The sequence below is a fragment of the Protopterus annectens genome, chromosome 6.part0 (genome assembly GCF_019279795.1).
Source record: "Protopterus annectens isolate FY-2018-M chromosome 6.part0, PAN1.0, whole genome shotgun sequence".
Lineage (NCBI taxonomy): Eukaryota > Metazoa > Chordata > Ceratodontiformes > Protopteridae > Protopterus > Protopterus annectens.
The window spans coordinates 484,751,037-484,774,303 of NC_056737.1; the positions used below are offsets into that span (position 1 = coordinate 484,751,037).

The window sequence follows — 23,267 nt, forward strand, 5'->3', positions numbered from 1 at the left end:
GCTTCTGTCTTGCAGCCCTACCCTATAGTCCAGACATGTGGAGAATACGGGAGATATGCAGTACACAACCAGTGCTTGCCTGAAATTCCTGCAGCTTCTTCAGTGTTGCTGTAGGTCTCTTGGCAGCCTCCCTGACCAGTTTTCATCTTGTCTTTTCATCAATTTTGGAGGGATGTCCAGTTTTTTGCAACATCACTGTTCCATATTTTCTCCAATTTTTCATGACTGTCTTCACTGTGTTCCATGGTATATCCAATGCTGTGGAATTTTTTTTTGTACCCTTATCCTGACTGATACTTTTGAAAATGAGATCTCTTTGGTGCTTTGTAAGCTCGCTGTGAGCCATGACTTTTGCTGTAGCAGGTAACTGAGTAAATGTCAGGAGAATCCTACTGGGACAGTTGAACTTTATTTGGGGTTAGAGTGTTTCTAATTTATGGCAGGTGTGTACCTAAAAAGACTGAAATCAAAAGATGCTTCAACAAAGTATTAGTTTAAGGGTTTTCACACTTATGCAACCAGCTTATTATACGTTTTTTTATTTTTTTATATATTTTCCCCAAACAGATTTGTTTGTTTTTCAATTGAATTGTACAGATTATAGGTCACATTAAAGGTGGGGAAAGTTTTGAAATTATTTATTGTGGTTTAATTTTTTTGTATCACAAAAACCTGGCGTTTTAACAGGGGTATGTACACTTTTTATATCCACTGTATATACAGTAAACTCTGTTAACCAGCACCCGTGGGGATTGGTAGATGCCGGATAACTGTAGTTTCTGGTTGCTTGAGTATTCCTATTAAAAATAGGCCTGACTAATACCGTACCCTATAGTATTTGTTTGTTTTGTCTTGTTCTCAGGTTGGGGAGAGAGGGAATTTGTTCCTATTTTCCTTTTTAAAACTTTAAAACTCAAAAAAGATAAGGTATGTTTCTGGGGGCGGGGGGGCTAAGTGTAACACATGAAAAATGTTTAGTTGTACTGTATTTCTTTGATATTTTTTTGCCAGTTGGTTGAGAGTGCCAGCTTCTTGAGTTCCGATTAACTGAGAGTTTACTGTATATGGTTATGTATATATATTTGTATATAGAAAGAGATTATCTTACATATTTTGATTTGACTATTAGAAGATCTTCCTAAATCCATTTTATTATTTCCTTATTTGCCAGGATGACTGTCTTATTCAGTCTAGGCCGTTATATTTCTTTGTAGAATTGTGTAAGTTATTGTGCGTAATACTTGTTATAGACATCAGGTCGTCGTTTTTTTCTTTGCAGGAAGAGGGCTTGCTAAGTGGTTTGTATTTAAATTCTGCATTCTAGGGAGAGGCATGCTGTCCTAGTGGAGCATGTGACATTATAACGTGCAGTGACATAAAGCTTAAGCAGCCCAAGCTTGATGTAGTATAGGAAATGCTGAGTAGGAATGGAAAAGTTTTATGATCCCAGTCAGAGTGGTACCAAGATGTGTCCTCTCAGAGGTCAACTGGTATAGTAAGACTTTCTTCTGCCAGAAAGGTTTGTTAAATGTACAGTATCTGCATTTGTAGGTTTGTAGATTTTTTTTGTTTGAGTTTTACAGTGGAAAATTACATTGACAACTGTAACCCTTTCATTCGGCTGCCATATACATAGCTTCCTGTTTGCATTCCAAATGTAATGGTTTTCTCTGGAAGTATAAACTGCACGTTGTATTCCTAGTATTGTGATGTGAGTTAATCCAGTAACAATGAATCCCATACATTTTTTAGATTTATTTGTTTCTGTCTTGATGTGTTGTGAGTGGCGGAATTGTGCTTGTTGGATGTGTACTTTGTGAGATAGTCCTGCAAGGCAAAGTATTGAAAGAGTTGGAGGAATTATCATGTTGCTGGTTCATCTAAGTTTTTGTTGTAATATACTTTGTTATTCTCAGTTTATCAAGTATTCAACCTGCTGTTTAATTTACTGAGAGACCTCATCTCTATAATTTTACTTGGGGTGGGGAGGATGGTGTCTGAAACTAAGTGGTATAGTATACTCTTAATATACACCATGGTTGGAGGTCTTTATGCTAATTAATCATGTGTATACTTTTGCTTTTGTTTTTAGGAGCTTTAATTTTGATATCAAGTTATTTCATACCTGATGCTCAAGTTACTCTTATTTAGTTAAGCAGTGAATGGCAGATCACTGTACTTATCAAAGAGAATTTTTTTAGAAGACTGATGGAGTGTCCGTCTTAAATCATTACTTTAATATCTCCCTGATAAAGTAGTTAATACCAGTGTGTTATGCTCTGTTGTGGCATGTCTTTCACTCAGCTATATCCCCCATCCTCAACACTACAAGCTACATTAATCGTTGCTGCATGCATCCTTGCTTATGGAGATTTATAGTTACATGCATGCTTGTTTTGACCTTATTCTTTCTTCTGGTGTTGTAGGAGAGGAATTGTATGACAGTTAATTTAGTGTTATTTCATTCTCTGTAGGAAAGCTTAGTGTTGATTTGAATAACTTGACAGATGTACAATAAATGTCAAGAATATTAAAACATTTTCATTGTGTTTATTAAACTGTGGTACACTTTTTAACCATGTGGTATTCAAAGCTTCTAGCACACTGAGCTTCATTTCCTGTTTTTCTGGTATCCTTAGCTGGAAAATGGAGCACTTTGTCATTCATATAATTTAGGAGGAAAAAATGGGAGTAAATCTGTAGTTTTCTCTTTAGATATTAAGGTTATAACAAGCTGCTTGTCTTATTCCTAGAGTTTTCTGCTTGATGTTGCAGTATATTCAGGGTCTTTTTTAATGAAGCAGAGCTTTATTTTAATGAATAACCTCACAACAGATAAAAAAAATAATGAAATATAAAAATAAACGTCCAACAATTCCAGGATCCACCACTGTAAAAATGTAATCCAACCTCTAGCGCCTTGGCAATATGGTTGGTCGTTTATCTTTATTTTAATGAACCATGCATATTTGTAGAAGGTCACTCATGCTGCAGCAGAGTGGCTGATCATACCAAGACCATCTTTTCACTTCTACTGGCATAAGGGAAATATCTGAGTTTTGAGGAAATTGATGCTTGGACATGGGCAAGTATTTCCCATGAAAAGTAGCTGTGCGTAGTATAAAGCTGGAAAAAGCTGCTACAGTGTGATCTGCTACTTTCTTTTTTTTTTTTCCTTCTTAGGTATTTCCTGTGGTAGATGTGTATGTGTTGCTAAGGCATTCCATCAGCAATGGGCGAACTGTTCTCACAGTACCTTGGCTTGTGGAGTTTTTGTCAATGATGGATCACATTGCTCCATACCTTGATTATTACTGCAGGGTCCTTAGTCTTCTGGTACAGTTGTACAGGTAAGTGGAGCCCCCCAGCATTTGTAAAAAGCCAAGCTGAGGAGTTTTTTTGTCTGAGCTAAAGTCTTAACAGAAACATTGATTTATTTTATTAGAGTATTTTACCTTCCATTTGTGTCTTGACCACAGAAGTTTGATTTGGTTAACATCCTTGTATTAGACTAAAACCATACAGAGGAGAATGTGTTATGTATTTATTTGAAGCGGTCTCAGCAGTTTTGATATTGAAGTCACTGGGTGCTGTTTCCCATGCAGCGTCTTTCTCTTTTTTTATTGAGATCAGTGTTCCATTTGTAACTATTTTGTGATATTTCCTAGTTTAATGCTGAGGTTGCAAGACCCTTCATTGTAATGTCTCACTAGTTAGAAGTTTTGCTTCAGATCTGGAGGATTACTAATGTGTTACAATTGGGTATCTGGCTTTAAGAACTAATGAGTTGGCTGCCATGATTTGCATGTCATGTTGTGCATAGAGGTTGAAGAGACTTCAATTTAAATATAGATGTCAGTAAAACTACACTTTTGTTCCTAAATGTGGTTTTATTTTCATATGTGAGATGGTAGCAAAGAGTGAGGAGATATGTCTGAACTAAATACATGTGCAGAAGTGAGGAAACATGCTTTATTAGCATCTGTTTTATGGAAAGACATAGTGGAAATTCCATTGAAGAGCATTCTTTCTAAATTTTTACTTGAAGGAAACATGGCTGAAAATTGGACCCTGTCAATCCTGAGCTGCAGTTTACCCCTTTCTGAATTAGCTGAGAAGTTTAAAATCATTCAGTCTTTCTCCATGCTGTATTGCTGTATATATTGGGGAAGAAGCCATAAAGGAACTCCCATTGATGAAAAAACAGAATGGTATCAGAGTGCAATTTAATTAACAGCTGAGGACTTTATCAAATAGTTCTTTATAAAAACACAGTCCTACAGAGATTATAGAGGCTTATGTTACTGAGCAGAAGAACAGAATGAAAGATGGTAAATATGTTGAGTTTCAAGATTTCATCAACTGTAATTGCCCTCTTATTAAGTAAGGATGAAGCAGTAGGCACCCTATTAAGAAAAACAGAGCTAACATTATTAAAAGTATGTGAATTTGTGGTAGAGCAAATGAAACTGAGTACATGTGTGTAAAGCAAAATATAAATTAAGAGATGAAGCAAAAAGAAGCAATGTTTATTTTGTAAAATTAATCAGTAAAAGTACCATAGAAAGATCTGGTATGGAAACTAGACAAGATTGTTTATTTAATTTATTTAACGTTTGTTTACTGGGAAAGTTAGACTTGGAATGAAGCCAATTTTCAGCAGTGGCACAAGAAGAAATGCTCCAGATGCATGCCTTTGTAATGTGGGAGGAACCCCACACGAATGCAGGGAGAACAAGCAGACTCCACAACGAAAGCTCTCCAGCCCAGAATCGAATTGGAGAATCTCTTGCTGTGAGGCAACAATGCAACTGTTGCACCACTGTGTCTTCCAAAATTTGCAGTGTTTTTATGGCTCTGAATTTGAGAGCAAGTGCTGTCCTCCATTTAATCAAGATTGTAGAACTCTGTAATAGAAAATTTGTCAAAGATGTGGGGAAGCAAAAACAAGTGATTATATAGTTGAAGAGATATACGAAAATGAGATTCTAGTTGTTGCTGTGGGGGGGGTAAAAACAGTTGATGTGGTGAAATCTGAAAGTACTTCAGCGATAGTGTAGGGAATGTAGAATTTAAAAAGGTGCGCCATGGGAACTAATCTTTAAAGAGCTGAGGCTGTGTTACTCTCTGGAGAGAGAGAGGAGGGATTTGTCTACATTGATAATTAACTGTAGCCCCTAGATGATACCATTAGATCAAAAACTGCAGACTTTTAAGAGTACAAAACTACGAAATACATGCTTATTTTTCAAATAGTAGTTAAAAGGATTTAATTACTGTATTATGAGTTAGCTTGATTGTTAGAAGCTAAGAATTTCAAAAGAAATTCACTGTGTTGAAGCTAAGATTATATTTGCTAAAAATCAATCACAGATTCAGAAGTGACATCTCTGACACTATGTAGAATGATAGTGATACATTACATGACTGTGCTAATTTATTTACAGACTTGGGAAGCTTGCCAAGGCAATATCATATTCCCAATATATACTGCTTGTGATTATTCCTACACAAGTATCCATAAGATGTGGGTATGTAGTCCTGTTGGTATTATACTAACTTACCTTTAAGTTCTCTTTAAACTTGCTAAAATTTCTCCAAATCTTAAACCATTGTCATGTATCTTGTATGTATTCTTAACCAATGTTTTCATATGTCTAATTTGGTATATTGATATGAACAATTCCATGTACATCTCTGACATAGACGTTCACATACATACAGTTCTACAAACTCTTGCAGAAGCATATTCAGAAAGTATTTGTACAAAGTACGTCTTGGATAGCACTGGAAGTTAATCTACATATTCCACCCACCATTTATTTAGGACAAGCTGTGTACTGCCTTTGCCCTTGTGTTTTAAGCAAGTGTTAGGGGCATCCAGTCTTCTGCTTGTATTTTAACCTGCAATAGTGACTAATCTGAAGACAAGTACTTCATTGTCCTAGCTTATAAACAATAGCTTTATAGTCTGTAAACTCTCTTCCACTGAAATTTCTTTGGTCAGTTTTATTCTGTACTTCCTCACAAACACTGATTTTGCTCATACTGCTCTTACTCTTACTATTTCTTTCTCTTATATTTTCTTCACTTATTCTAAATTGTCTAATTTCTTTACTTATTTTCTGTCTTTCTTTAGTGGAACTGCATGCCTTCAAGAAAGTCACCCTTGGTCTCCTCCTTCCTTTCTTATTTCTCCTTGCCTGAGATGGTTATTAAACCACTTGAAGCTCTGAACTAGTATTTTGCACAGTCAGCATTGACTCATTGCACTCAACTGTCTCTCTAGTTTATTTTTATTTTGCTATAACAGTGTCCCCTGCAAGCAGATAGATAATGTATGTAACCGTGAAGTCTGCAGTTAGAACATCAATCTGCAGGCTATATTTTTATGTAAATTATAAATATTATGGCAGACTAAAACAAAGAACTTTAGATCCAAAACAATACCAAAACAGCAAAATCTTCAGAAGTCAGGAATCGAAAAACAGGAACCAAAGTCAAATCCAAAAGCAAACTTTTTATTCTCCAGCGCCTCGGTGTAACCACCTTTCAAGAGTATACATTCTCACTGAAAGAATGGATATATATATATATATATATATATATATATATATATATATATATATATTCATAGCAATTAATTAAGCAATTAATTAAAGAATTATGTTCAAAAAAGTTTTAAAGCAGACACCTCCAGTTTATTTCATTATTCAGTCCACAGGGTGTCATTGTATTGCAATAATCCGCCCCGTTCCAAAATATTGGAGGAATGCTTCCATATGCAGGTGATGCAATACCCAACCTCAGTTAACCTGCTGTCAAAAACAAAACATGGCATTTAGGCCCCAGCACAGCACCACTGCCTGCACTACTAAGTTTTTCCAATATAATAAACCAACATAGAAAGAATGGTCTTCTTCTGTCCACCATGTTCTTAGACTTGTCAAAGGCATTTGATAATGTTTCTCACCAGCAACTGCTCATTCGACTTTCCTCAATAGGTCTTTCACCATATTCCTTGTTGTGATTTCTTAGTTACCTATCTGGAAGGCAACAAGCCGTTAAATGGCAACAAACTTAATCATATTTTCAAACAGTTGCTACAGGTGTCCCTCGGGGCACTATCCTGGGTCCTGTCCACACCATGCTAGTTTAGTTCACTATACAGATGACTCAACATAAATATGTGCAGCCTGAACAATATGCATTTTTCAGGACATTACCCAGAATATTTACTCCTCTGTAGAAACCTGGCTCAAAGAATCAAACCTCCTACTCAACTCCAAGAAAACTAAGCTGCCGTTTTAGGATCATTGGATTCTTTACAGTTACTACAAGAAAAACACTGGCCACCACCTTCATATTGCTGACTCTGTTAATACAATGCTAACAAATTTAAACAGTAGTCAAAGAAACTTGCCTGCTGCTACAGTAAAATAGCTAAATTTCCCACAAGTCCCCCTCATAGGACCCACCACTATCATAGCTTTAAAGCAATTAAACTGGATTGAATTACACAACTACCTAATATATTCACAACTAACTACATCGCACAAACTAATTCATCATACTGAAAAATGCACTACAAACTTATTACTGCCCTACTGTCTAGCAGGGGACCCTCCCCCTCTGTTAAATTCTTATCACTTACAAACAAGTCGAATAATGTTGCAGGAGACTCGCTCTACTTCCAATACTTTGCTAAACTCTGAAATAGTATCCCTACACAAGTAAGACTCTCCGACAAACTCAGTAGTATTAAACCACTACTTAACATCTTAGCTAGTCCTGGTTTTGCACATACTCATTACAAGGTTAAGGCTTTGTGTTCACCATACAATACTCTCCTTAAACAGGATACTGTCAACCTGTCACTGAAATGACAGAACAGTTTTTATATATAACTGCTGTGTGTACAATCCCCTAAGTTGCACATGGGCTTTATCTTTAGTAATTTCCACCTCTGTAAAATCTTAGTGTATAAATGTAACTACTTTTTGCATATAAATTTTAACAGAAATGCAACTACTTTGTATTTAATTGGAACTTTGTATAATGCAGTGTAAGCAAATTTAGCTTCCCTCCCCAGCCCACCACTGAAAATGGGTATTACCCATTCAGACATTCCCCGTAAAGAAAGGCATGTAAATAAATACTACATAATTTATTTATATCTTTTTTTTTTTTTTTTATTTGTACAAGTGGATAAAACACTGATCAGATGGACCATTTCCAGGTTCATCCTAGGGCTACAAATCAACAAAATCAATAATCATCATCATATAGGAATGCAATAAAGAATACAAAAAGCAAATTTCTGTTTTTTTTTTTAATTTGTGTTGGAGTAGCAAGTGAGGCAGGAGTGTATGTAGTGTGCCTGGTTGTCAGTGTGTGACACAATCTGTAACTAGCCCTCCAAAAGAGACTTTAAACAGTTCTTGTGTTTGCATGAGAAGTGAAGGTAAGGACAAGAAATACTGCATGTACAGTTATGTAGAATGTGTTTCTAGAGAGATGTATTGTTTATAAAGCAATTTAAAAAAAATTAGTCTAGCTATTGAAATGTATTGAGTATAACTTCAGTTTTGTTTAAAATTTAATTAAAATATTGAGATTCTTTTTAAGTGGCATGAATTCTTATTTTGTTAACTTAGCTATTTGTGTTAGCTAACATATTAAGTACTGTATTTTAATAGTTGGGGATTTAGATTTGTTTACTGTAATAATTACATTTTTGCCAGTTGTATAAGATGCCCTTAATAAATATACATTAGGGAATTTACTGTCGCAAACAATTTTAGGCTCTTGTGCAATATGTTTAAATTGCTTTCAAGCAAAGCAGAGCAGCATTGAATATATGTATGTATGTATTGCAGTAAATTGCAAGCACTACAGACTACAGTCAATAAAATTGGACAATACTTTTGACACTTACTCCTGTCAATATAAAATGTATTTATCACTGTTGATGGAGACATCAAAGAATGGATTGCTGTAAATGATTTTTTAGTCAGGTTTTACTGTCTGAAGAAATTCTTCATATAGAGAATGCAGTGGATGGAGATAAAAAAGATACTGATTTGGTTAAGAACCATGGAAATGTCTTTTCATATGTCAGTACCATTTGGTAGTAGTTTACAGTTTATCTGAAAAGATCAAGTAAGTAGATTACTTCCAGTAATGTTTGGTGTACATAGAATGTAAAAGAGAGACTTCAATAAACAAAAATGTAAGAAGAAATTATGTATAGAGAATGAACATTTAGTATCTTTTGATAAAGGTAATGAGGATGTTCTTCGTGTTTCACTGTTGCAGTTATCACATTTAGGGTTATCTGCTTGCAGTAGCCCTCATTCGGCCTGATTATTAGAGTCTTGGGTCCTGCATTGGTTGCTGTCTCATCTTCCATGAGGTCAGGTAGTCAGGGGTATAAAGCATGCAGCCGACGCTATTACATCAGGCTTTCTTGCCGTGTGGTGCCTGAAGCAGAAGCAGTTCACAAGTGCCGGTCGGTCGACTCCTGAAATTTTCGTTTTCGAGTTTCAGAACCGAAGTCTTCAACTAAAGCTAAGTACCCCGTTGGGGAAACTTTTTCTTGCTCTGAACCAATGTCAATAAAAGTCAATAATTGTATTTCTTGTGGAAAGCAAATACCTCATAAAGATTTTCATTCGTACTTTATTCCTTGCCTAGGCCCTGACCATGACGTACCTCGCTGTCGGTTTTGTGCCTTATTTAAACAATGAACTATTCGTTGTCGGTATATTTACGCTTCTAAATATTTTGGTACTCTGTTCAATTACCCAGATATGGCTTTGGTAAGCCACCCGATTACCGACATTCCGAAAAAATGCAAAGATAAAGATAGAGACAGGCCGCCTAGGTCCAAAGCTGACAACGACGCTTCTCCTAAGCTAGTTGCTAGTTCACCAGTACTCTGTGAGGCGCTTTCGCAGCTCCTGATACCCGCTACTTCTGATTCGTAGGAATCTACTGAGACCCATTCAGAGTCTGGTATGCCGCGAGACATCTTTTTCTTTAAGGCCTAAAACTTGATCCATGCCTAGAAAACAGATGCCCAAACTGCATTGTCAGGCCTCTATGCCTAAAAAACAAATAAGAATGGCTGAAGACCCTATTACTTTAATCGGGAAGCCAACCTTCCCCCTCTAAGAGACTTAGGACTGAATTTGCTTTTGATTCTTCTGATCAGGATTCTGAAATTTGTTTCCTCTGATGACCAGGATTTACCCTTACCCTTATCTACCTATGAGGATTCTGATGCAGAGGACTCTATTCCCTCTGCTTCCCCTCCAGAGGATTTCTCTGTTGGTGAAACCTTGCATATTTTATGGAGCATTTTCACTTGGAAAGCCAGGGTTACTCTGATTTTAAAAGGAGGCTTAGGGATTTCTTACTCCTGCCCCAACATGGGCCTTTAGCTATCCTCCCATTACTGGACATTGTTGACAATGCCTTTTCGGATTCTAGCTTGGCCTCTGCCACTCCATACCTCCTGCTCCCAGAAAACCAGATAGATATTACAGGGTTCCTGACTCTCACAAGTTCCTCTTCAAAAATCCTACTGCGGATCCTGAGGACATTTCACAGGGACCCAAGGGCATTAAGGCTACTACTGCCAAAAATCCTACCCCTCTCTGATAGAGATTTCAGGGTGCTGGATAGATGGGGTAAGAAGGTATACATTTCTGCAACCTTGGCCATTAGGACCTTAAACTGCCAGTTTCATATGTTAAAGTATCAGCAGCATATTATTGGACTGCTTAAACAGAAAATGATGTTGATTTCTGACTGTACTGAAAATAAGGATTTAATGCATTCTGCTGAACAGGTTGGAAAACATACTTTGCAATGTGGTTTTGATTCACTAGAGGCATCTTGCAGGGCTGCTGTTACTGGGTTTGTACTTAGAAGGCATGCTTGGCTTAAGGAGCAATCTTTAGCAGATCATGTTAAAGCTAAATTGCTGGATGCTCCCTTAAACCAGGACTGCCTTTTTGGCAACAAAGCAGAAGTAGTACTTTAAAAATGGAGGAAAAGGCTAAATCTATGCAAGCTGTTAAAGATTTCCTGCAAGTACAGTCTCCAAGATTTAGTAGGCATTGGCCCTCTAAGAATTGGTCCTTTCCTGCCTTTTCCAGGCCTTCTCAGTCCAAACCCAGAACCAGCATAGCACCCAGGCTTCAGTCCCAAGGTATGCACAGGACTAAGCAGTGGGGGGCTCCCAGTTCCAAAGCAGGGAGTAGTAAGACTCCCCCCTATCGTAAACTGTCTCAGTGATTTAACTTTCAAACTTCCAAACCCTTCTCAACTGACTGTTCCTTTAGGGGGAAAGATTGCTCTGCAGGCAAAAAACTGGGAACTCATTACCCAGGACAAATGGGTTTTAAATATAGTTTCCCAAGGATACAGACTCCACTTTCACACTTTACCAACCCCAAACGGTTGGCCAGATCTACCCCCAAATCAGTGGGCAGAGGCTCAAAAGCAAGTTCTCTCTCTCTCAAGTATAAGGGCTATTCAAACTGTCCCAGAAGAGGAAAGGGGACAGGGTTTCTACTCAAGACTCTCTTCCTAGTGCCCAGCAAAGACCACTTCTGCCATCCTATCCTGGATCTCTCTATCCTAAACACTTTTTTGGTGATCCCAAAATTCAAGATGCTAACTGTTCACCAGTTGCTTCCTATGCTGAGCAAGGATGCCTCATTGGCAACACTGGATTTAAAGGAAGCCTACCTGCACATCCCAGTCAGGGAATCTTGCAGAAGATACCAACGCTTCAAAGCAGGCTTCATGCACTATCAGTTCTCTGCACTGCCCTTTGGTTCATCTACTGTGCCCAGGATATTCACAAAGTGCCTAGCTCCAGTCATTGCATTTAGCAGGCAAAGAAATATTCAAATATACCCATACCTGGACGATTGTCTAATTCAGGCAGAAAGCCAGGACATACTTTTGAATCATCTGGCATTTGTACAAAAGGTGCTAACTTCTCTGGGGTACACCATAAACGAAAAGAAATCGCATCTTGTACCCTGTCAACAAATTGTATTTCTGTGAGCAAGCTTGAATACAACTTCCCATATGGCTTTCCTCACGCCAGAGAAACAAGTTCATTTGACAGCTTACTTCAAACTAATGGCCACAAAGACCCTGCTATCTGCAAGACAAATACTGCAAGCCTTGGGGTTCATGGCCGCCTGCATTCTCCTAATTCCGTATGCAGGATTGCATATGAAGAAACTACAATAATATCTAAAAAAACTACGGTGTCAACATTCTCAGGATCTAGAAGCAATGATTCCCATCATACCTTGCCTACAGTTAAGAGTTCCTTTGGTGGGCAGAGGCCTGCCACCAAAACAAGGGACTGCCATTCACTCTACCCCATGCAGCCCAAACCCTAACAGACACATCAGACTATGCATGGGGCGGGCTCACTTAGCAGGGAAGTGCATTCAGGGCAAATGGAACCCAAGTCAAATGCATCTGCATATCAATCAAAAAGAAATGTTAGCTGTACAGAATGCCCTGACAGCCTTCAAGGACCACATTCTTCCAGGACAATTAATGATAAAGACGGACAACACCACTGTTATGTGATACATAAACAAGCAGGGGGGAACCCACTCATACCCTCTCTGCAGACTAGCCATGGCTCTGTGGAACAGAGCCTTGAGCTACCATGTGCACCTACAGGCTCAATTCCTGCCAGGAAAGGTAAATACACTGGCAGACGAACTATGCAGAAATCTCATGGACCCACACTAGTGGAAACTGAAACCAAAGACATTCAACATGTTGATAAATGGGGAAGCCCAGAGATAGACCTGTTTGCCTCCCCCCAGAACTACCAATTGGCCAAATTCTGCACAAGGACTCCCAAATAACAAGCTTGGAAAGTGGATGCCCTGTCCTTCACCTGGAGAAATTTATCAGATGTTCATCGTGTTTCACTGTTGCAGTCATTGCATTTGGGTAATCTGCTGGCAGGTTGCCCTCAGTCGGCTTGATTAACAAAGTCTTGGGTCCTGCCTCGGTTGCTGTCCCTTCTTTCAGGACGTCAGGTCATCAGGGGTATGAAACATGCAGCCGACGCCCTTACATCAATCTTTCTTGTCGCGCGGTGCCCAAAGCAGAAGCAGTTCGCAAGTGCCGGTTGGCTGACTCCTGAAATTTTCGTTTTCGAATTTCAGACCCAAAGTCTTCAATTAAAAGCCAAGTACCCCGTTGGGGAAACTTTTTCTTGCTCCTTACCAATGTCAGTAAAAGTTAATAATTGCATTACTTGTGGGAAGCAAATTACCTCATAAGGATTTTCATTTGTACTGTATTCCTTGCCTAGGCCCTGATCATAACGTACCTTGCTGTCGGTTTTGTGCTAAATTTAATCAATGCAGTATTAAACGTCAGTATATTTTTGCTTCTAAATATTTTGGTTTACGTTTTAATTGTCCAGAAATGTCGTTGGTTAGCAATCCGACTACCGGAATACCTAAAAAACACAAAGAAAAAGAGACAGGCCGTCGAGGTCCAAAACTGATGATGCTTCTCCTAAGCCAGTCGCCAGTTCGCCGGTACTCAGTGAGGCGCTTTCGCAGCCCCTGATACCTGCTACTTCTGATTCGCAGGCCTCTACTGAGACCCATTCGGAGTCCAGTATGCCACGAGATGCTTCAGTTATGGAATCCGCGACTGTCTCTACCTTAGATGGGTCCAGAGCCGCTGTGCAGGCACTGGCTTCTGAGGGTGTGTTCAGGCCTACAGATTTGTATATTAGACCGACGCCATCTTAAAAACTAAGGCCAAAAATCTAAATCCATGTCTAAAAAACCGACTCCTGGGCCACTTGTGCAGCCCCCTATGCCTAAAAAACAAATGATCAAAATGGCTGAAGATTTAATTACGCTGATCAGGGGTAGTCAACCCCCTCCTGCCAAGAGACCTAGGCAAGACATTGATTATGAAACTTCTGAGCAGGATTCTATTTCTTCTTGACTCTTCTAATGAGCAGGATTTGTGTATACCTACTTACGAGGACTCTGATGCAGAAGATTCCATTCCTTCTGCTTCTCCCCCTGAGGATTTTTCTTTTGTGGAAACTTTACATAGCTTAAGGGAACATTTCCACTGGGAAAGTCAGGATTTCTCTGAATCTAAAAAGAGACTTAGGGATTTTCTTCTTCTTCCTCAACATAGGCTTTTGGCTATAATTCCTGTTCTAGACATTGTTGATGTATTTTCAGAATCTAGTATGGCTCCTGATTCTCTGCCTGTGGCTCCTTGTAAGCCAGACAGATACTACAGGGTTCCTGACTCCCACACATTCCTTTTCAAAAACCATATTGCAGATCCTGAAACCATTTTCAGGGTCCCCAAGGCATTAAGGCCTCTACTGCTAAAAATCCTACCCCTTCAGACAGAGATTCCAGGGCTCTGGATGGATGGGGTAAGAAGGTTTACACTTCTGCAACCTTGGCAGTCAGGGCTTTAAATGGTCAATTTCATATGCTTAAATATCAACAGCATATCATGGGTCTGCTTAAACAGAAAATTATGTTAATTTCTGACTGTGTGGAAAATAAGGATTTACAGGATTTATTGCATTCAGCTGAACAAGTTGGAAAACATACTTTGCAATGTGGTTTTGATTCTTTGGAGGCCTCTTGCAGGGCTGCTGTAACTGGGTCTGTGCTAAGAAGGCTTGCTTGGCTCAAAGTGCAAACTCTGCCTGATCATGATGCTCCTTTACAACAGGACCATCTCTTTGGTAATAAGGCTGAAGAAGTTTTAAAAAAAGATGGAAGATAAAGCCAAATCAATGCAAACTGTGAAGATTTCTTATAAGTGCAACCTCCTAGATTTAGTAGACACTGGCCTACTAAAAACTGGTCCTTTCCAGTACCTTCGCGAGCCACTCAAGTCTAACCCAGACATTCCAAAGGCTCCAAGTTTAAGTCACAAGGGACTTTTAGAATAAAACAAAGGGGTGCCTCCACCTCCAAATCTGGAAATAACAAGGCACCTCCCCATGGTAAACAGTCTCAATGACTTCCCTCTACACTCACCAAGGACTTATCTTTTAGCCGCCCCTTTGGGGGAAAAACTGGCACTTCATGCAAGAAACTGGCAACTTATAACCCAGGACAAATGGGTTTTAAATATAGTATCCCAGGGATACAGATTTCATTTTCACATGTTGCCAATTCCAAACGGATGGCCTGACCTGCCACCAAATCAGTGGGCAGAGGCCCAGAAACCAGTACTGTCCCTCATGAACATGGGGGCTATTCAACCAGTACCAGAGGAGGAAAAGGGACAAGGTTTCTATTTTTCCAGGTATCCAGAAAAGACAAATCATGGCGTCCAATTCTGGACTTATCTACTCTAAACACGTTTCTGGATATTCCAAAATTCAAGATGCTGACTCTTCAATAGTTACTGCTTATGCTAGGCAAAGATGCCTGGTTGGTAACTCTAAACTTAAGAGGCTTACCTGCATATCCCAATCAGGGAATCTTGCAGAAGATACCTCCGCTTCAAAGCAGGCTACTTGCATTGCCAGTTCTCTGCACTGCCCTTTGGCTTATCTACTGTGCCCAGGGTCTTCACAAAGTGCCTGGCTCCAGTAATTGCATTTTGCAGGCAAAGAAATATTCAAACATATCCATACCTGGACGATTGTCTAATTCAGGCAGAAAACAAGGACATTCTTCTAAAGCATCTGGCATTTGTCAAAAGGGTTCTAACTTGTCTAGGGTACACCATAAACGAAAAGAAATCACAACTGGTACCCTCTCAAAAAATTACATTCCTGGGTGCAAGCTTGAATACAACTGCCCAGATGGCTTACCTTACACCAGAAAAGCAAATTCATTTGGTAACTTACTTCATGCAGGTGGCCACAAAAACCCTGCTATCTACAAGACAGATTCTGCAAGCCTTAGGGTTCATGGCCTCCTGCATTCTTCTAATTCCATATGCATGACTGCATATGAGGAAACTTCAGTGGTAGCTAAAAGGTTTATGGAGTCAACATTTTCACAGTTTGGAAACAATGATTCCTATCATACCTTGCCTGCAATTAGAGTTCCTATGGTGAGCAGAGGCCTGCCACCAAAACAAGTGACTGCCATTCACTCCACCCCCCTGCTGCCCAAAACCTAATCACAGACGCATCCTACTATGCTTGGGGGGCTCATCTGGCAGGGAAGTGCATTCAGGGCAAATGGAACCCAAATCAAATGCATCTTCGTATCAATCCGAAAGAGATGCTAGCTGTACAGAATGCTCTGACAGACTTCAAGGACTACATTCATCCAAGACATTTTCTGATAAAGAAAGACAACACCACAGTTATGTGGTACATAAACAAGCAGGGGGGTACACACTCCTACCCCCTTTGCAGACTACCTATGGTACTGTGGAACACTGCATTGACCTACCAAATACAACTACAAGCTCAATTTCTGCCAGGAAAGCTGAATACTCTGGCAGACGAACTAAGCAGAAATCTCTTGGACCCACACGAATGGAAACTGGAACCACGGATTTACAACATGTTGACATGAAAATGCGGGAGCCCAGACATATATCTTTTTGCCTCACCCCAGAACTATCAGTTGGACAAATTTTGCACAAGAACTCATCACAAAAAAGCCTGGAAAGTGGATGCTGTATCATTCAGCTGGAAAAACCTTTCAGTCTGTGCTTTCCCCCCTGCCCCTGCTCTCAAAAGTTCTACTTAAAGTCAAACAGGACAAACCAAAAATTATTCTGATTGCTCCAGACTGGCCTCGCCAACACTGGCACCCACTGCTGTGCAACATGTCACACCTTCTACCATGGCACCTGCCTCAGACACCTTACTTACTGTGTCAGCAGAACAACCAAATTCTGCACACTCCGCTCCAAACGTTGATTCTTGCAGCGTGGCTAATCAACTAAATTCACCTTTAGCATCCCTCAGCAAACCTGTGATGGTTGTCGTTTTGGAGGCGAGAAGCTTAGTACTAGAAAATCTTATGCTGACAAATGGAAAAGATTCTGTGCATGGAATCAATCATTAGGAATAAGCACAGCTGTGCCCAATATTCCTCAGATTTTACAATACTTAACTGAGATGCTTCACAAGGGCCTGTCCTTTTCTTACATAAAAATCCATGCCTCAGCCATTTCAGCTCTTTACAACACAGAACCTCCCCTCTTCTCTAATCCTCTGCTAAAGCAGTATCTCAGAGGGGCCACAAATTTAAGACCACCCAGGAGAGCTCCAACCCCTGCCTGGGACCTCAATTTTGTATTGGAAAAACTCACTCTTCCCTCCTTTCGAGCCAGCTGTTACTGCAGACTTAAAATTTCTATCCTGGAAAACAGCTTTCCTTTTTGCAGTCACTTCTGCAAGAAGGATTTCTGAATTACAGGCTCTTATGGCAGTGGAGCCTTTCATTACTTTTCATGCGGACAGGGTGTCTCTCAGGACCAATCCATCCTTCATGCCTAAGGTGGTATCCAGTGTGGCTCTTAATCAGACCATTCATTTGCCAACCTTCTTTCCCAATCCACAGAACAAGGGGGAGCGGATTCTGCATTCAGTGAATGTACACAGACAACTTAGATTGTACTTAAATAGGACAAAATCCCTAAGAAGAACTGAACAACTACTGGTGTCATTTTCTGCAGGGGCAGAGGGAAAGGCTATTTCAAAGCGGACTATTTCCTAATGGATAAGCCATTGTATTCATTTCTGCTATATGCACCATGGTATAACTAATCCCCCAGGGGATCAGATCTCATTCCACCAGGGCTGCATCTACTTCTACAGCCTTTCTCAGAGGTGTTCCTACCAGAGAAATTCTAGAAGCTACTACCTGGAGCTCAGTTCATACGTTCAACAAACATTGCCATTTACCTTTCTTTTCTAAATCCAGAGCTGGCTTTGCCACTGCTGTCCTGCAGGGCCTAATAGCTAGTCCTAATGCTGTATAAATTCATCCTCCCAACCATAGCTTTGGGATTCTACCCAAATGTAATGACTGCAACAGTGAAACACGAAGAACATAGTACAGTTGTGTACACTTACCATAAATGTAGATGTTCGAGTGTATTCACTGTTGCAGTCTTGGTTACCCTCCCTCCAGCCCCCTGTTTTTCTCTTACTATACCTCTACTTTCCTTTACCATGCTTCAAAGCCTTTTTGGTGTATTTCCTTTTTGTTTGGAGGTATACTTTTTGTGTTTTAAATTTTATATATATCTATATATATATCTATATATATATATATATATATATATATATATATATATATCTATATATATTTTGCTCCCCATTTGTGGGGCACCTAACATCTGGGGCAAGAAAAACTGATATAATGGCATCGGCTGCATGTTTTATACCCCTGTCGACCTGACGTTATGGAAGAAGGGATAGCAACCGACGCAGGACCCAAGACTTTGTTTATCAGGCTGAGTGACGGCAAATGTAATGACTGCAACAGTGAATACACTTGAACATCTACATTTATGGTAAGTATACACAACTGTACTTTTATGCCTTTCCTCCTCTGCCTCTCCTCTCCAAGGTACTTCTAAAGATCAAACAGGACATACAAAGGACAATACTGATTGCACCAGACTGGCCACCCCCTCGTGGTGCAGTGTGTCACTGCTGGCACCATGGCACCTGCCTCAGTCCCCTACCCTGCTGTGCCAGCAGGAGGGCCAGATTCTGCACCCTCAGCTTGAAACCCTGAACCTGGCAGCCTGGCTAATTACCTGATCTCTCTGTTACCATCCCTCGGTAAACAAGTGTTGGATGTCATTCTGGAGGCAAGGACGCCTAGTACTAGAAAATCTTATGCTGAAAAATGGAAAAGATTCTGTTCCTGGAACCAAACTCAGGGCATGGGCACAGCAGCACCCTATTTACCTCAGATTCTTCAATACTTAACTGAGGTGCTTCACAGGGGCCTTTCCTTTTCCTCCTTCAAAATTCATGCCTCAGCCATTTCAGCTCACTACAATACAGAACCACCCCTCTTCTCTCATCCACTGATCAAGCAGTTCCTCAGAGGGGCCAAAAACTTGACCACCCAGGAGAGCCCCATCTCCAGCCTGGGACCTTAACTTTGTATTGGAAAAATTCACTCTACCTCCTTTTGAGCCAGCTGCAAGTGCAGAGTTTAAATTCCTTTCTTGGAAAACAGCCTTCCTTTTAGCCATCACTTCAGCAAGAAGGGTGTCCAAATTACATGCCCTTATGGCAGTGGAGCCTTTCATCATCTTTCATGCAGACAGGGTATCCCTCAGGACCAATCCCTCCTTCATGCCCAAGGTAGTATCCAGTGTGGCTCTTAATCAGTCCATTCATTTGCCAACCTTCTTTTCTAATCCGCAGAACAAAGGGGAACGTATGCTGCATTCCTTAAATGTGCACAGTCAACTTTGGTTTAGTCCTGTCCAAGTAAAATCCATCAGGAAATCTGAACAGCTGCTGGTGGCATTTGCTGCAAGGGCAGAGGGGAAGGCCATTTCAATGCAAACCATTTCTAAATGTATAGGCCATTGCCTTCATTTTTGCTATAAGCATCATGGAAAACCTATCCCACAGGGGATAAGACCACATTCAACCAGGGCTGCATATACCTCTACAGCCTTTCTCAGGGGTGCCCTACCAGGAACATCCTAGAAGCTGCTACCTGGAGTTCTGTACATACTTTTACCAAGCATTACCACTTGCCAATTTTCTCTAAATCCAGAGCTGGCTTTGCCACTGCAGTCTTGCAGGGCCTTATAGCTGGTCCTAATGCTTTTTAATTTCGTCCTCCCATCCTTAGCTTTGGGAATCTACCCAAATGTGATGACTGCAACAGTGAAACACGAAGAACGTAGTACAGTTGTGTACACTTACCATAAATGTAGATGTTCAAGTGTATTCACTGTTACAGTCCTGGTTACCCTCCCTCCAGCCCCCTGACTTCTTTTGGCTATACCGCTTTTCTCTTTTTACTTTGCTTAAAGCTTTTTGGTGTATTTGCCTTTTTGTTGGAGGTGTAACCGTGTGTGTGTGTGTGTGTGTGTGTGTGTGTGTGTGTGTGTGTGTGTGTGTGTGTGTGTGTGTGTGTGTGTGTGTGTGTGTGTGTGTATATATATATATATATATATATATATATATTTTTTTTTTTTTTTTTTTTAATTGCTTCCCATTAGGGGGGCACCTGACTTCTGGGGCAAGAAAAACTGATGTAATGGCGTCGGCTGCATGCTTTATACCCCTGACTACCTAACATCATGGAAGATGAGACAGCAACTGACACAGGACCCAAGACTTTGATAATCAGGCCAACTGAGGGCTACTGCAAGCTGATAACCCTAAATGTGATGACTGCAACAGTGAATACACTCGAACAGCTACATTTATGGTAAGCGTACACATTTGTACTTTTCTATTATATCATTTATGTTAGTCCTTGCCAGAAACTTGCCTTCCCAGAAGTAATTATAGTTAAGTCTATTTAACAGATCTGTACAAAGATACCTGTTTAGAACAAGTGACTAAGATGACTTCCAAGATGGCTGTACACTGATAAGCAGCTTAATTTCAGCTCTTCTAGTGTGGAAAAAAAACTGAAACAGCCAGTATTGTCAGTGTGAGTAAAATTCAAAGTGCACTACCTGGATGACAGCAGAGAAGAAGAAATGTAGTGAATCTAAAAAAAAATCAGCCAGAAAAGGTGAAGTGAAAACGCTGTACAGAATCCTATAGCTGTTCAGCAGGAAGCGCCTCAAACTTCAGCTTTGGTACAAGAGATGGCTTCCAGTAATTTAGAGGAAAAATAATTCAAATGTAGTCAGAGGTGATTAAAATAAATGAAACAGAGGATGATTGCATCAACTCACATAAAAGTCTGGAAAAATAGAGGCTTTAATTAGCTGTTATGATGAAATGATAAAACTGCAAAAATTTGAGGCAGAAATTAAAGGGTGGCTGATGGTATGTGGCTTCTGAAAAAGAGCTGTTTCAAAAAATAATAAAGTTAGAAGATGGTGTGCAGGGAAACCTAAAATTTTCTATTGGAGAAATTGGAAGGATCAGAATAGTAATTTTATACAAAAGGGCACATTGCATGTATGCTCCAAACCTGGCCCCAAGAAAGCAACTGTGACCTATATTAGTAAAGATGCAATCATACCAGCAGAAACAGTTGAGCCTGACAAAACTGTGGCAACAGTTTAAAACTGTTAAAATGGATACAGCAAAGTATTTGTGGAAAATTATAATTTTATCCCAACAAGTGTTGAGAGGCAGATGTGAGAATTCAGGCTGGTCTATCCACTTAATTTCAGAATGTTTTTCATGGAGGATCAAAGATATTTTTGGATGCAGGGCAGGCTAAGGAGAAAATTGTTTATCCAACAAAATGTGAGCCTGCAAACAGAGAGGGAATTTGCTTCTCATTTGTCTGACAATAAAACTCAGAGAGACTTTGCTAGTGAAATTTTTTCCAGAATTCCAAAGGAAATGCGTGGGAGAGAGAAAAGATGAGCTGACTAGAAGAATCAGGAATACCTTCGACTTGAACCAGAGTCTGGTGTTGGGACATGGACAGGCAAAAGAGCAGCAATACCTGAAATTAATGAATAAATAGGAGGCTAAAGCATCATTCACATTTATGAAATATGGCTTTGCATTTGTTGAGAACAAGTGGACTTCTGACTTTATTAAACTTGTGGGTGGACTGTAAATCGTATACCAGACTTTTTATCATTAATGTTTAGAATGACACTAAAATGAGGAAAAGTAACTGTGAACAAAACAATTTTTGCTCTTATTAGAATTTGTAAAAAATATTCCATGATGTAAACTGCATGTTATACACACAATCAGTTGTATAGTGTGTAGTCATGGGTATTTTAAATGTGGGGAATCAGATATTAAAGTAAACAAGTACTTTTTAGTTGTAATAAACATAGGCTTTACAGTATAACACGTAAAAAGGCTTGCCAAAAGCAAGTTTACTGTGAATATGCTATGATCTTGGCCTGCTGGGGTGGAGTTGGGGTGTAAAAGTACACTGATTTATATAATATTTAGAATTGTTATTTTCTTATTTTTTTAGAAGGGTGAATATCTAGATTAATGCTCTTGGCTTAAGCAATAAATAGATGTTTGGAAAAGGAAGTAAGCTTGAAAAAAGATAAAATGATGAAAGCCATGAAAAATACTAAGTTTTCTTACATTTGCAAAGATGCTTTTTTTCTTTTTTTCGCAAATGTTCAGTGGGAGTTGAAGTTTGCAGCTGAGGACAGTTGTAGATTCTAACCTGACTGAAATTGACAACGATTCATTGCTGACTGCTATTGTATGAAGGCAAGTTGTCTACAAGTGCAGGCAATTAATTTTTAGATTTCTGAGCATTCTTTGCTGAGGTAAATGCAACTTTTAAAGGTACAGTCCCAAGCAGTTCAGTGAAAAATGTGAAAGTATGGGAGGTGAATGAGAGAACCTCCTTAGCAGCCTTAATACTTAAATGCATTTAGTAGCAGTGTACAGTTTAGTTTAAAGATAGGCAGTGCACTTTTTTGGGGGGCTAAAGGTTAATGTTTTATGAAAGCATGAAAACTATTCTTCATATGTGGAGGAAAAGAGATAAGAAAAGAACAGGCAGACAAGACAGTGTGTGTGAAAACACAGGCTGTAGCTTGCCTTTTAGCTTGGGTAACCATAATTTTGGATTTGGTAATTCCTGTTGGTGCAGCATCCAATTTGGTGCATTTTTTCCAATTTGGAGAATTAAACTTAATTTTGGAATATATATATATATATATATATATATATATATATATATATATATATATAATATTATATAGTTTTCTGCATTTTTCTAAGTTAATAGGGGATGAGGCTGTTGCAAAAATTTGTTTGTAGTTTTTCATTAAAACAAAAAACTTGAAAAATGTGATGTAGGTTCAAACTGAGATGAGAGGAAACAGTGTGTGCCTATCAAACATTAGTGTATGAATGTAACACAAAATTTGGAAATGTACCTTAAAAACTGTTGTGTATTATAGGTGAGAACAATAGGTTTTTATCATAATGGTTACACTGTCCATATTACACTGAAATGTTAATGGTTTTACAGTTATTGACAAAGGGTTGTCCCTAGACTCCAAGTTCTAAGCACCCTGGAATCTATCAGGGTCCAACCCAATACTCTCATACTGGTTGACTTCAACTACCCTTC

At 39.3% G+C, this 23,267-nt stretch overlaps 1 protein-coding gene across 1 annotated transcript in view; it reads left to right on the plus strand.

Moving 5' to 3' along the window:
• CDAN1 (codanin 1) overlaps window positions 1–23,267 on the plus strand; it is a gene marked incomplete in the record, with an annotated part of 1,645,523 nt that overhangs the window by 918,838 nt on the left and 703,418 nt on the right. The window contains 1 exon segment of the mRNA XM_044074210.1: window positions 3,184–3,350. Coding sequence (XP_043930145.1) covers window positions 3,184–3,350 — 167 coding nt within the window.